At 35.0% G+C, this 15,973-nt stretch overlaps 1 protein-coding gene across 15 annotated transcripts in view; it reads right to left on the reverse strand.

Annotated features, from left to right (window-relative positions):
• MLLT10 (MLLT10 histone lysine methyltransferase DOT1L cofactor) overlaps positions 1–15,973 on the reverse strand; it is a 217,967-nt gene that overhangs the window by 103,383 nt on the left and 98,611 nt on the right. For 14 of the 15 annotated variants that reach the window (XM_027593177.2, XM_027593176.2, XM_027593189.2 and 11 more), the window contains 2 exons: positions 15,595–15,688; positions 13,676–13,771 (listed from right to left, as the gene is read on the reverse strand). In XM_027593177.2, coding sequence (XP_027448978.1) covers positions 13,676–13,771; positions 15,595–15,688 — 190 coding nt within the window. The remainder of the gene's footprint in view (positions 1–13,675; positions 13,772–15,594; positions 15,689–15,973) is intronic. The other variant, XM_027593181.2, reaches the window with a different exon arrangement.

Consider the following 15,973-nt stretch of genomic DNA (forward strand, 5'->3'; position numbering starts at 1 on the left):
TTATAATTTAAACACAAGTAACTCTGTATTTACCCAGAAAACCTTATACATGAACAACCAGGCTCTCATTATTTTCTAAAGCCATGCTGTCCAATATGGTATCAACTTGCCACACACTGCTATTTAATTTTAACTTAATTAAAACTAAATTAAATTAAATATTCACTACCTCAGTTTGACACATTTCAAGTATCTAACAGGCAGATGTGGCTAGTGGCCACTGTATTAACACAATTACAGAAAATTTCTATCAATGCAGAAAGTTTTATTGGACTGTTTGGTCTAGAACTTCATACTAAATCAATAAAATTTACATTTGAATACACTCCCACTTTTTCTCCAATGTAATTCTCAGACAATAATCAGTACACAAAGCTTACTTTATAATAATCAGTCTCAGGTAGATAAACAAAGGGGCCAAAGACCAAGTAACTGATAATGAAGGTAACAAAACTACTACAGAGAAGAAACAAAAAACAAAGTGATGGTAAAAATGTGGAGAAACTGGATCCCTTATTGGTAGGAATGTAAAATGGTATAGCCATTGTGAAAAAAGCGTTGTTCCTCAAAAAATTAAACACAGAATCACCATGTCTGATTTAGTAATTCCAATGCTAGGTATATACCCAAAAGAACTGAAAGCAGGGGTGAAGAGATATTTATACACCCATCTTCACAATAGTATTCACAATGGCTAAAATTTGGAAGCAACCAAGTGTCGATCAACAAGTAAATATGCAAAACGTAGTACATACATACAATAGAATATTACCCAACCTCAAAAAAAAAAGAGGAAACTCTAACAAGAAATAACATGGACGAACCTTAAGGACAGTATGCTAAGTGAAACAGGCCCATCACAAAAAGCCAGCTACTGTATGATTCCACTTACAAGAAGAATCTAGAGTAGTCAAACTCCTAGAAACAGAAAGTAGATGGTGGTTGCCAGGGGCTGGGGAAGTAGGGGGGTGGGGAGTTATTATTTAATGGCTACAGAGTTTCAGTTTTACAAGATGAAGAGTTCTGCAGATGGATGGTGGTGATGGGCACACAACAATGTATTTAATACACTGAACTATACACTTAAAAATGGTTAAGATAGTAAATTTTATGTTATGTGTATTTTAACACAATACAAAAAATTAGGAGGTAGAACTAATATATATAGAAATTTATGGCCCATGTCATTATCACTATCACAGAAGTGAAATAAGCTTGTACAGAGAAGGACAAGGGGCTAGAGAGCTACCTCCAAAATATATTCTGTCTATAAACGACATACTTTTATTTTCACCCATTCTCCCCACTTAAATGAAATGCCATAATTAAAAGTTTGAGATTGGTTTGTTTCTGATATTGCCTTTTTATAAAAAATATTTTATTTACTTATTTGAGAGCGAGCGAGTGACAGATTGAGGGGCGGTAGGGGGAGAGGGAGAAGCAGACTCCCTGAGCAAGGAGCCCTATGCAGGACTCAATCCCAGGACCCCACAACCATGACCTGAGCCGCAGGCAGACACTTAACCGACTGAGCCACCCAGACGCCCTGATATTGCCTATTTTTAAAGTGAAAAACAAAAAAAATCACTTGCTTTTAAAATACAGCTATTAAAGAGGCACCTGAGTCAGTCAAGTGTCCAACTCTTGGTCTCGGCTCAGGTCATGATCTTAGGGTCCTGGCATCGAGCCCTGCATCAGGATCCCCACTCAGCAGGGAGTCTGCTTCCCCTCTCTCTCACTCTCCCTCTGTCCCTCCCCCTGTTCGTGCATAATCTCTAAAATAAATAAATCTTTAAAAAAATAAAAAATAAAATACAGCTCCTATGACACAAAAGATTTGGTGAAAACAGTAAAGCCTTGTAAAACTACTTTGTACTGCTTCTGTCACAAATTATCATTTGAGGTTAAACCCTTTAAAATTTTAAGTGAACCTATGATAGATATCATGAATCAGCGATAAAACTACCTCATACAATAAAATAAGGTGGGAGCATATAAAACCAACATATAAAGACCAATAATTTTTATATACAGACAATAAAATTAGATATACTAAAAGAAAACTCCTTTTAAAGTAATAAAGAAATTAGGAGTGTCTGGGTGGCTCAGTCAGTTAGGCGTCCGACTCTTGATTTCGGCTCAGGTTGTGTTCTCATTGGTCATGAGATCAAGCCCCACATCTGGTTCCTCACTCAGTGGGGGGGTCTGCTTAAGATTCTCTTCCTTTCCCTCTGTCCTTCTCCCAACTTGTACATGTGCGCCTGTGCGCTTGCACACTCTCTCTCTCTCAAATAAATATTCTAAAAAAGTTAAGAAATTAAAATAGTAAGAAAGGGAATACGGTGGCAGCAGCATAGCTTCCCAATCTTTCTGAATCCCCACATAGAAAGAAACAACTTAAACAGGAAAACCAAAACCCATGGAATTATATTTACAACAAAACCGAGTGTTCAGAATATTGCCATGAACTCCAAAATACAAGCAGGTTGGGACAAAGCACTAGAAGACTGCATGGTAACAGTATTTGTGAGGGGAGAAGGAAGAAACAATTAAACCCCCAAATCATCAACAGTCTCCACTGGAAAGAACTAGGGGCCAATCTGAGAAGAGCATCTGAAACAATGAAGGGTTTTGCACTTACCAATACTGGATAAATGCAAGAGGCCTACAGGGAAGGACTGATGTAACATCTCAAATTAACCTTCCAGGCAGGGGTCCATTGTAAAACAGGGACCCACTCCAAACAGAACTGGTTTCTAAATAACATCCCCACTAAAGGATATGACATGATGATCTTTCTTTTTTTTTTAAAGGATATGATGCACTGTGAACAATACACCACTTATGTGGTAATTCTATCAAATATGTTTAACATGGATCTGAACAGGAGGTTTAAATAAATAATACAAATCCCAATAGAGGGACATTCTGTAAAACAACTGATCTGGATTCTTCAAAAATGTCAATGTCATGAAAGGTAGAAAAGCCTGGAGACTGTTTTAGATTATAGTAAAGAGAAATAACTAAATGCAATATCTGATACTTTGCTGAATCCTGGGTCAATTTCTTTTCTAATCAGCTATTAAAGGACATGATTGAGACAAAAGGAGATATTTGGATATGGACGGTATGTTAGATAGTATTTACATTCCCTAAGTAATTATATTTCCTAAGTAAAATATTTACATTAATGCTATATTAATATTATTTGTAACTAATATTAATTAATAACTAATGATTAATGTAGTACATGATTTCATGATTAATATATTTCCTAAGTAATATAATTACATTGCAGCAATGTAGAAGGATGTCCTTAGAAGATGTCCCTATTTAGAGATGAAGTCTCACAATGTGAGCAATTAATTCTCAAATGGATACATGACAGATTTTTTTTTAATGTCTCTGTACTTTACGTAGATGTATAAAGTTGAAGATAAATCAAATGTGGTAAAATGTCAACAACTGCTGAATGTAGGTTAAACCTACATACTTGTTCATTGTACTACTCATACAAATTCCCTGTAATATTAAAACATTTTATTTTTTTAAAGATTTATTTTTGAGAGAGAGAGGGCACACACACGTGTGCACGTGAGCAGGGGGAGGGGCAGAAGGAGAGGGAGAGCGATAAATCTCAAGCAGGCTCCATGCCTAGCACAGAATCCAACATGGTGCTTGATTCCACAACCCGGGGATCATGACCTGAGCCAAAATCAAGAGTTGGACACAACCTGGGGCGCCTGGGTGGCTCAGTTGTTAGGCGACTGCCTTTGGCTCAGGTCATGATCCCAGGGTCCTGGGATCGAGCCCCACATTGGGCTCCCTGCTCCGCGGGAAAACTGCTTCTCCCTCTCCCACTCCCCCTGCTTGTGTTCCCTCTCTCGCTGTGTCTCTGTGAAATAAATAAATAAAATCTTTAAAAAAAAAAAAAAAGAGTTGGACACAACCAACTGAGCCACCCAGGTGTCCCTAAGCTAAAAATAAACTAGTATATAAACTATTTAAAAAACAAACTCTAAAAAATATTCAGAAAATAGTAAAAAAAAAAAAAACAGCAAAAGCAAATATGGTATAGGCATAATTGGTAACATCTTCCTGAATTTTCTTCCAACCTTTTATAAATGAAATTCTTAAGTGAAATTAATTTTTCTAATTAAAATAAATTTAGGGGCGCCTGGGTGGCTCAGTCGTTAAGCGTCTGCCTTCGGCTCAGGTATGATCCCAGGATCCTGGGATCAAGTCCCGTGTCGGGCTCCCTGCTCAGCAGACAGTCTGCTTCTCCCTCTCCCTCTGCCCCTGCTGTGTTCCCGCTCTTGCTGTCTGTCTCTCTCTGACAAATAAATAAAATCTTTAAAAATAAATAAATAAATAAATAAATAAATTTAAAGTGCGCACTTCTGTATACTACATCTTTCATTTATATAAAAACCCCTTCGCCCATTATTTCAATTTTAAATCATGATTTTAAATGTAATAATATTAACTAACACTTTAGATACTATTGAGTTGTCTATCTGGACAACCAGATTTTCAATTAGCACTTTAAGAAGTGCAAAGTCATTTTACATGTATTAGCTCACTTAATTTTTACAACCCTATGAAACTAAATACTAGTATCACCTAGATGCAATGAGAAAACTGAGGCACAATATATCCCATTCCTTTCATCTATTATTGGCCATTTTAGCAGAGGGAGTGGGAGAGGGAGAAGCAGGCTTCCTGCAGAGCAGGGAGCCCGACGTGGGGCTCAATCCCAGGACCCTAGGATCACGACCTGAGCCGAAGGCAGACGCTTAACCAACTGAGCCACCCGGGCGCCCCTCCTTTCTTTGTTCTTAGTGGTATGTATACATCAGCAGCAAATCAAATTAGATAAAATACAGTAAAGAGCTTTTCAGAAACTTCCACCTATTTACTCTTAACACTCTCACTGCTTATAGCTAAGTTTCTGAAATATGTAGAAGTCAAATGAAGAGAGCACAAAATTTTAAAAATACAAACTGGGTTTTCTCACAGTTATGTTCCCAAATATGTAATTTTGGACAAATTGTTTAGTGTCAGTATGACTCTAATTTTTAATCTGTTTTCCTAGGAAATGAGCATGGCATCTTGAATTCAGTAGATGCTTCATAAACATTTATCAAATTTAATTAACATTCATGTCCTTATTTCTTCATCTATGAAAAAGGAAATTAAACTAGTTTAATATAGATAATATATTAACAAATATTTGTATTATTATTGTAGAACAATTTGTTATAGTCACTTAATCTCCATAACGCTATGGTTTTAGAGAGCTGGAAATTAACTCTAAACACCTAAATGTATTTAAGCATTTTAGTCTTTTTATCTTGTGCAATCTTAACCTTACAAAAAATGATAACTCTATAGACTAAAGAACTTCGCCCTCAGCCAATTCAATTAGTCATTAAATCCGATTTCATGGACATGCCATTTAATTGATGCACACTATATTAATGTTTGTCTTCAACATCTGAGTTCAAGAAAAATTTCAGGGACGCCTGGGTGGCTCAACTGGTTAAGTGTCTGCCTTCGGCTCAGGTCATGATCCCAGGGTCCTGGATTGAGTCCCACATAGGGCTCCTTGCTCATGGGGGAGCCTGCATCTCCCTCTGCCTGCCGCTCCCCCTGCTTGTGTGCTTTCTCTCTCTCTCTGACAAATAAAAAAAGTAAAAATAAATTTAAAAAGAATAATGAAGTGTTTAAAAAAAAAAAAAGAAAAATTTCAAAAAGGTTATTCCCACCAACTTGTTAACTTTCACTTTTCATCTTCTTTGACAAGGTATCTATCTCTTCTAAGTTACAAGCTCTTCAAAAATCTCTTCTCTGAAACATTCACCAGTCTAATACATTTTTTTAATATTTTATCTTTAGTAGACTCCATGCCCAAGGTGGGGCTCGCACTCACAATCCCGAGACCAAGTGTCACATGCTCTACTGACTGAGCCAGTGAGGCGCCCCCAAACATTCACCAGTCTAAATAAGAACATCCTGGAACAATGTATAAGAGTCATAAGAAAAAGGAAAAAAAAAAAGATTCATTAAGAGATTCTTTGCATTAGCATTCTTTTTAAAACATGCAAAAACTTCACCATCTGTACTAATACAAAAGAAAAGCTAATTTTTGTAATATATCTGATTTATCTTTTAAAGAAATGTGATTATTAAGCCTCCAAGTGAAAGTCAGAAGGACATCTGAAAAATAACCCATGGACTTTGGAATCAGGAATACTTGGTCTTGAATCCTGGCTCTGTCATTCACTAATAGTTATCTCTTGTTTTTGTCTGCCCATTTTTTTCTTTAGGTAATTCTTCCCTATTCCACGTGGTCTTTACATATGTTTTTTTTTTCCCTAGGAAAACAGATATATATAACAATACATAATATATAATAGAATCTTTAATCTGGGTTGCTTGTCTTTTCACTGAGATAGAAGTTTTTTTTTTAAGATTTTATTTATTTATTTGATAGAGACACAGCGAGAGAGGGAACACAAGCAGGGGGAGTGGGAGAGGGAGAAGCATGCTTCCCGCGGAGCAGGGAGCCCGATGCGGGGCTCAATCCCAGGACCCTGGGATCACGACCTGAGCCGAAGGCAGACGCTCACGACTGAGCCACCCACACACCCCTACTCCACGTGATCTTGGTAAGACCTTCAACCATAGTATCCCAACAGCCCTGACCACAAGAGTGGATGTGTTACCAAACTAAGGCTAATCCTAGGTGGCCAAATCTCATAATCCCCAAACATCCTCAATTCTAGCGGTTTTCACTTCAATTCTCTCTTCTTCAATATGCCTATAACAACATCTTGTGCCAAAAATTATGATGGGTCTAATATCATACTTGCAATCTAACAAGTTAGCCTGCCAGTTTCGTGGATGCTTAAAGAAGACACAAAACTCCTGAGTTGTACACAAAGTGCTTTACCACTCACAGCAACAGCAGTAGCCAGAATGCCAGCCACTCCATGGGCTCCCCAAACCCCAATTCTGACAGGATGACTTGAAAAGGGCCAAATGACACTTGCACACATAGTGGGTTGCATTACAGAAGAGGAACCGTGGGCTTAGGGAATCTAATTCTGAACAGTAAGCAGGCCTGCTGTCATTATCCCAGAAAGAGATACTATCTCTGTGTTTTCCATGGCTGTAAGCAAATCTGCCCTTTGCTCTTAATGATGTTGCCTCCATTTTCCAAGGCTGTTCATTACAAAAACAACTTCAAAAAGATAATCTGGAACAAAGGCAGTCAAGGCCTCTATTCACAAAATGTGTACAAATGTGAGAGACCCATGGAAATTTGTCCCGCAACAGCTGAAGCCAGTACAGTCCAGTGAAATACTGAACCACCATGTTCTATACTTTCTCCATACCTTGCAGTTGATTCACATTCGCACTTGTTCTTGGACCTCACTAAGTCTTCTAGGCCCTTTCTCCAACATTTTCTCCAAATCTATGTGACCCCGTTCCCTAGTTTCACTTACATCTATTATCCAACCTTGGATCTCATGACCCACTACTTTAAACACTTGTGAAAACAACGAACTCGTTTCCTTTTCCTTATCTTTATATCCAATCTACCTAGCAATATCTCCTTGGGAATCTGTCCATACCGATTTTCTCTGCTTCGTTATCCAGGTGACCAAGTTATTCACCTAAATGCGTCTCTCCTTGTTCCTCCCGCAACAGGGGAAGACAGTATTCTTACTGTCCACTACTACAACTTAGTATCACATATTCCTCCAGTTATTGTCCTATCTCTCCCCTCTTCTTGACATCCAAGATTCTTTAAAAGAGTTAAATACTCCCATGATTTACATTTCCTCATACCTACTTTATTCATTTACCAACTTCAATTAGCTTCTCCTCTGACCATTACACTGAGACACCTTCTCAACCAATTCTTTAGCACTGAATCCAAAGGACATATATTGTGCCTTATATTAGCTGATCTTTCATATGCAATCTAAATGCTGAGCACTAACTTTCTGAAATACACACTTCTCCTTAATTCCAAAACATATCTCTTCTAACTTTCCTCCTGTATCTATGGCTACTTCTGATTTCGTCTGTAGAATCTTCCCTTCCCCATTACTGATGAAGAAAGTGAGAAAGGGAGAGAAGCTCTAATTTACAGTAGAGTGCCCATTAATGGATGTAGAATGAATTATGAGAAATCACCTTTTGTCAAACACTATTTTAGGTAGAACCGTCAATGGATGCTAAAACTTGTGGGTGAAAATTTAATGGGAAACAGGGTATCCGCCCAATTCTCAGGGTGTGGTAGCCAGCCTCCAAGAGTTTCCCATGATCTTTGCCCCTAGGTAGTATCCAATGACACTGAACAGGTTGCCCTGTGTAACTAACAGAATACTGCAAAAATGAGTGTCTTAAGTGGTTAAAATGGCAAATATTTTATATATGTTTTACCACAAAAAAAAAAGTTTTTTAAAAAAGGCATTCAACAAGGAAAAAAAGACAATGTGTAACATCAGGGCTAATCACAAAAAAAGCTGCAGCTTCCACCTTGCTCTCTATCTTAGATCATTCACCCTGGGGAAAGCTAGTGCCATGTCATAAGGACATTTAATGCAGCCAGAAAATGAGGTTCTTGCTCAGCCAGCAAAAACATGCTAGCCATGTGAATAAGCCATCATGGAAGCACATCCTCCAGTCTGAATCCAAATGACTGAATTCAAATGACTATATTCCTGCCAAAATTTTTACTATAATTGGATGAGAGACCTTGAGCTAGAAATACCCTAAGTCCAAATTCCAGATCCACAGAAACTGAGAAAATAAATGTTTATTATAATTAAGCCACTAAGTTTTAGGGAAATTTGTTGTGCTGCAATAGGTAACTGATTCAGAATTTGTTACAAGGAATGGGATGCTACTGTAACAAAATCCCTGAAACTGTGGAAGTTGCATGAAAATAAGCAATGGACAAAAGCTAGAAGGACTTTCAGACTATGAGTGAAAACCTAATGAATACTGAAGAGATGTTACTAGAAACCTTACGGCCTTCCAGGTGGCTGCTATCCAGGGCATAAAAGAAAGTGAGAGAAATTTAATCAAAAATTAGAGGAAAAGGGGTCCCTGTTATATAGAAGCTGGAAGTTTAGCAACATTGTTGCCTATGGTAACACAGAAAATAGAAAGTGTATTTAATGAATTGGATGACTTAACCAGGTAATTTTTTAGGTAGTATGTTGAAAGTGCAATCTAATTTTTTACTTAAAAAAAAAAAAAACAGAGGAGTATAAACTAAATTAGGAAAGGCAACTTGCTGGTTCTGAAAATTCGTATACTCTACAAAAAGCAAACAATATAAAAGTAAGGAACGGTTTCCAGAAAAAGACAAAACCTAGGCCACCTCAGAAAACCATTCCATGAAAAGGCTGAAGCAAGGCTGTGACTGTAAAATCCATTGTTAAGACGAAGGCAGGGGCGCCTGGGTGGCTCTGTCAGTTAAGCATCTGACTCTTGATTTCGTTCAGGTCATGATCTCAGGGTCCTGGGATCCAGCTCCACATCAGGCTCCACACTCAGTGGGGAATCAGCTTGAGATTCTTTCCCTCTGCTCCTCCCCCCACCCACGCATGCACACATGCTCTCTCTCAAATAAATGACTCGTTAAAAAAACAAACAAACAAAAAAAAAAACAACAAGGCAATGCCTCCAAGAACCTAAAACAGGGCTTCAGAGACGTCAAGGTCATGAAAGACAAAGAATGAGGAAATACTCCAGAATGAACAGACTGAAAAACTGAAAAGACATGAAAACTAAATGCAGTGTGGGATCCTGGATTGGATTCTGAACCAGAAAAAAAGTTTCCCTCTTCAGTATGGATGATATTAGTGGGTGAAAATTGAATAGGACCTACAGATTACCTAACAGCTCTATGAAAAATGTTAATTTACTAATTTTGATCAGTGTACTGTAATCAAGTAGGAAATTCCATTTTTTATTAAACCTACACATTAAAGTAGTACACTCGGGCTAAAGGGGTATTATATTTCTAATTTATTCTGTAATAATTCAGAAAAAGATTAGACAGAGAGTGAGAAAGTGGGACAGCAAAGGGGAGCAGAGAGAGGACAAGCTTAAAATGTCAATATTTTGAAAATCTGGGTGAGTGATACAGAGAAATAAGGTGTAATATTTCTCTACTTCTCTCAAAGTCTAAAATTATTGCAAAATCAAAAGTTAAAAAAAATTTTAATCTTTCTGGCTGGCTGCCCAACACCTCAGAATGAAGAATCAAACTGGCATCACTTATAAAATTCCCCAGGAACGGGCCCCTTCTTAACGAAGTAGTCTCCTGTCACTCTTCAGCCCTACCAAACTCACATCCCAGGCATTCTAAACTGAGAGCCCTGCCCTCTCTTAACTCTCTGCACATGCAGAGAAGCTTAAAGCTTTAACTTAAGTGGAAGATTTCCAAAAGGAAAAAGTACACAAAAAAGGGAAGGGCACGACAGGTAACTCTCAATGCTGAAAAGTTTTAAAAAGATACATAAAGAAGTAATGACAACTCTGAAATGAGAGTTTTAGTCCTCTGAGGGCCACAGAAATAGCCCGGTTTTTTTGTTTTTTTGAAGATTTTATTTATTTGATGGGGGGGGGGGGGGAGAGCACAAGCAGCGGAGCATCAGAGGGAGCGGGAGAAGCAGGCTTCCCGCTGAGCAAGGAGCTCAGTGCAGTACTCCATCCCAGGACCCCGGGATCATGACCTGAGCCAAAGGCAGATGCTTAACATACTGAGCCACCCAGGCGCCCCAGCCCAGTTCTCTTCTTCAAAAAAATGAGTAGTCCTAAAGGAAAGGAAGTCCAGTCAATCCCTGAGGTTCACAAAACACTAACTGAAAAACCTACCTCCCACAAACACCCACCCAACATAGGCTAACAGTATTTACGCTGGCAATACCCACTTGGAAATTAATGCATTTCCACATAATCCTGTCACTAATGGTGACTCTGTTGTAAAGTATTAGAAGTACAGAACTATACTTTTAATACATTATGGATTAGTTAACATTAATGAGTGGGGAGAGGGTGTGTCTGAAGATCAACTGAATTGGTACAAGATTATCTCAATGTAATAAATAACCACTGATTTTTAAATAAAGACCTACAAATTAGCCTTCAGAAAAAAATCCTTTCTGAAGCTGGGAACATCCCAATACAACCACGTATTGCCAGATACATCGCTGCATTTCCTAACCCTGGCCCACATCTCACTCTGTGGCAGTGTTTCTGTAACACAAAAATACTAGGCTTAAAAGAAAATTCTATTTTACAAGGAACATTAATCATCTTAGAAGATATTCTTAATACCTAATGAGTCAAACTGTTTAATGAATGAAATTATACCCCTCCTCTACATAGCTTCAATTCATTTCAAACATGTACTTTGATTCCTTAAAAAAAAAAATGCCAATTTTTCAGTTTTTATGGAAACTGTCCTTTATTCAAGGTCATATCTCACTATTAAATCTTCCTCTCTCCTTGTTGGGATTTCACAGTTAATATCTAACCAGTATTAATATATCTTGGATCACACAGAAATTCTCTAAGAAGCAAAAACTATGTATTTTTTAATTTTCTCATAGTTATATAAAAAGTTAACTTATAAATCGTTTATTTCATTTTTAAATAAGTGGTTTGGATAGCACAATATTTAGTAGAAATATTCTTTATCACCACTTACTTATAATACAAGATATTTCAAAATTTCAAAAAATTCAAAGGGAGAGTGACTCCAACATATCTTATAAACAATACCACCAAAATTTAGCTCGTAATATACAGTATTTTAAAATACTAAAGTCTGAATGCATTGTGTTATGCTTCAATGCAACATTTTATAATATGATAAGCATATCTGAGACAAACCTATTAGGCGTTAAAATCTTAGAAGAGGTAAAAAGGGATGGGGAGTAAGATAGTGTATCATACCCGATCTTTTCAGCTATATTATCACTTACTTAACATCATAACGTAATAAAAAAAGTCTTTTCCCAAATATTCCCAAGGCAAGCAAACAAGTCTAACAATAATGAATTCATACTATGTTTACCTCACAGCCTTTATAAATGATCAGAAAAACTGTTACAAAATAAAATGTACAAATGGATTTTAAGTTTGACAACAAAATCAAATTATACTAAACTTATATATGCCAAAAGTAAAATGCAAATAATATTTACAATACTACTAATGAAAATACCAACTGCTAAAATTTATAGCTAAACAGGTTTGACTAAACAATGTTTTTATCTAGTATTCAACAACTGCAAAAAACTCCTAAAATGAAAAATCTGATTCCTAGAGCAAAAAAAAAAAAGATCAATAAATATAATCAATAGCACTGTATTTATTAAACACTATATGACATTTAATAATTGTCCATTAAAAATATCATGACATGGCATATATTAAGATAAATATGATCATACCATGAACACTTTAACAAGATAATGCTCATGAAACGACTGAAGAGAAGAATTTCATCAGGAAGACTTTCTCCTCACAATTTATAATGAGTCCTACCTGTATCCCTCATTCGTGGATTCAAAGGGTTACATAAAATCTCACAGTGCTTCTTAGTAAAACTGCTAATTAAACCTAATCTGCCATTTTCCCTTCAGCAATCCAAACAACAAAAGACAGCAAGATAGAACCCTATAATTGTCACTCACACAAAACCACCTCATTAAAGAAGATGAATATATATACTTGCTGCCTAAAGATTTAGAAAACATACATATAAACCTAACAAATGCTCTAAAGGTGAATATAAAGTTATAATTATTATTTTGCTCACATCTGGAAATTTAATTTCAAAATTAAAAAATTTAAGCTTTTAAAATGTTTACCATGAAAAAAGGCACAAATATGCAAACCAAATCTATTCCCAAACCCTAAGTATTTACAAACATGAAAATGTTCCAAACTATTTTATACCAACTGTTTAAGAGTAATGTTATTTTCTAACTGAAGAAGTCTTTTTTATCCTCACTTTGTTAAAAACAATTCACAGTAGTAGCCTTTTCCTATGTTGGCAATTATGTCCTATGAATGATACTATAGTACTTATTATTAGTTCACTAAAAATTACTCATATCCTTTAAAATAAATAAAAATGTAAGCAGAAAACAGGTAAGTCAGAAAAGACAGATTAGTATCAGGCAAGCTTTTAGTGCTTTATTATTAGCACCACTGGGGGGAAAAACAGTCAAGAATATACAGAATTTCAAAACTGTTCCATTATAAAGTGAAAAAGCTGATGAGATTTTTACTTACATGTGAAATAATCAGTTAATAATATATAGCCACAAACTATTATTGCTGAAGTCACCCAAAGATTTCACAAGATGACCACAGCAACACATGCAAGAAATCTCTCTCATGCTTTCAATTTGTATTTCAAATTTACAGCTGAACTAGGTTCTGCCATACAAACATATTCACAAATATGGCATTATTTTAACCCTATTCTTTGACTTTATACTCTCAATTAGTCAAAAATTTTCAGTATTCAATGTTTCCATCCAGCTATCAAGAACTTAATTTTATCTAAAAAAGGAAAAAAAAATCTATTAAGTAGATGTGCTACATATATAGCAACAACAAATCCACTTACTTTTTTCTCTTTCTCATGATGTTTATCCTGAGAGTGAGAGGAAGAATCACTTAAACTTTGATCATATGACCTATTAGATCCCCGTTTGCTCTTTTTCTAAAAAAGAAAATATATATACATACATGTATATGTATATAAAAAATTTTAAATAATTTTTTGTTAGGCTTAACCAAGTGTGTAGTATTTAAAAATGTCTACTAAAGTAAAAAAAAATTCCCACTATTTCAAACTATATAATCCAGTTTAGACACCATTCATATATATTGTCTATTACATTCATTATAAAAGAAAATCTAAACCTAAATTTAACATTAATGCCATATTTTTGTACATTTATTAAAATGTGTGAAAACAGACTATAATTTCAAATAAGCAGTAGCTTATCTGTCACAAAACCACCTCTTAAAGAAATCAACTATAATTTTCAATGTCTTCTTTAAAAAAGAAAAGGAATTTCAACCAAAATAAGAGAATGCCATACTGAGGAAGGATGCCAAGACTAGAAGAAAAGAAAATATTTGAAGTTACTTTTTGCCACACTAAGAAAAGCAAGAAGCCTTTTAATCTCGTATTTTCAGTATTAAGGCATAGTTTTCTAAAAATTTGTGTCTGCAGTTTATTAAGAAAAAAATTAAAAGAAATGTCAGAATTAGACCCATGCATTTTTCAAAGCATTACTAAAAGTACTGCACATTTCTATTTAAAATACTTATAAAATTTCATAATAAAGTATGACAGCAAGAGTTATTTAAGGTGTTTAAAACTTAGTGGTACCATAACTAGTTTAAATTAGATAAAAATGACTATGAAAGGTATTAAAATTCCATGCAAATGTAGAGGTTATACAATCTTATTAAATTATTAAAGACTTCTCCTAACTAGCAAATCGGATAACAACATATCAATAATTAGCAATGAGAAAATTGCTAATTTTCAAAATCCATCTTCATTATTTCTAGATTTTTTTCTACATCACCTTCTATTTAGAAAATTAAGATTCCAATACGCTTTTCACATCTAGGAAACAAAATTTTCAATTTTACTATCTCCAAATTTATCTTAAAGCACTTCCATATTCTTTGTCAGCCCTTAAAATAAAAGTCTTCAATATCAAACAACATATTTACATAACCTTAAGTATTTTAATATGCATGAACCAGAATAGTCATGAGCTGATTTCAAGAGAAAGGGGCCCCTAATTATATTGTTTCTTTAAAAGAAAATAAGAAAAAAATAGTCGCACTCACAAGGGAAAGGTATTAAGAAAGAAAAAAAAAAGACACTAAAGAAAAACAAAGAAGACTTAAACTTTCAGCATATACATCTAACTGTTATCATTAAAGACTAAAAAAATAGACACTTAGGACATTAAATATTGATCTTTCAAAGGAACATGGACACAATATATGTAACAGCTAATCAAATTTTACCAACTCAAACATCCATGTGACTATGTAACAGTAAAGACTGGTAATATCTAAAATATTCCCAAAGTTGTATTTAAATATATTTTTCTCAAGATAGTCAACTAAGAAGTTACAAAACAGCTTTTAGTTTTACTATCTCCTAGTAAATAAAAATGAAAAGAAAGAATAATTAGCAAAAAGATGAGAAACAAGTGACAGAAAATCACAAAATGTATAATCATTTCAAAAAATGAAATTACATGAAAATAGTGTTAGATTATAAAGTACTAACATGCTTCTTCTACTAATGTATCCTATTTACTATTAATAGAAATTAAATCTTTAAAAATTACTCGATCTTTTAATTCCTAGTAAAGAACATTCGAAGCAAACAATCCCATGCAAAAATCAAGAGAAAGGGAATAGCTGTTACGCCTTTTTTATAAAAGAGTCAACTCTATTGTTAAAACTATCTGTTATCATTTTAATGTTAAATTCAAGATAAATTCTTACCAGCTTACTAAAATGGTATTTACAGTAGCCACAGTATTGGACATTATCTGCACCATTACCTTCTTCTTCACAAAGTAGTCCAGCAAACTGAGCACTGAAAATAAAAGCCAAAAATATATATATACAATACATATACACACATATTAAACTTAAAACTACAGTATATATAAATTAAAATCACTTCCAAGCATGTAAGATTTGTAATTAAACCTTAACATCTCCTAGGAGAAAAGGGGAAAATGAAAGGCTTTATTCTCACTGTGACCAAGTACATTTCACCTCAAGCTTTGATTGGTATTTTCTAAAGTTATATTTGTAGTTTATAATAAACTTTTGGTCCATCCATCTCTAATAAGGATGAAGACTTACAAATGTTTTA

Source organism: Zalophus californianus, chromosome 9 (genome assembly GCF_009762305.2).
Source record: "Zalophus californianus isolate mZalCal1 chromosome 9, mZalCal1.pri.v2, whole genome shotgun sequence".
NCBI lineage: Eukaryota > Metazoa > Chordata > Mammalia > Carnivora > Otariidae > Zalophus > Zalophus californianus.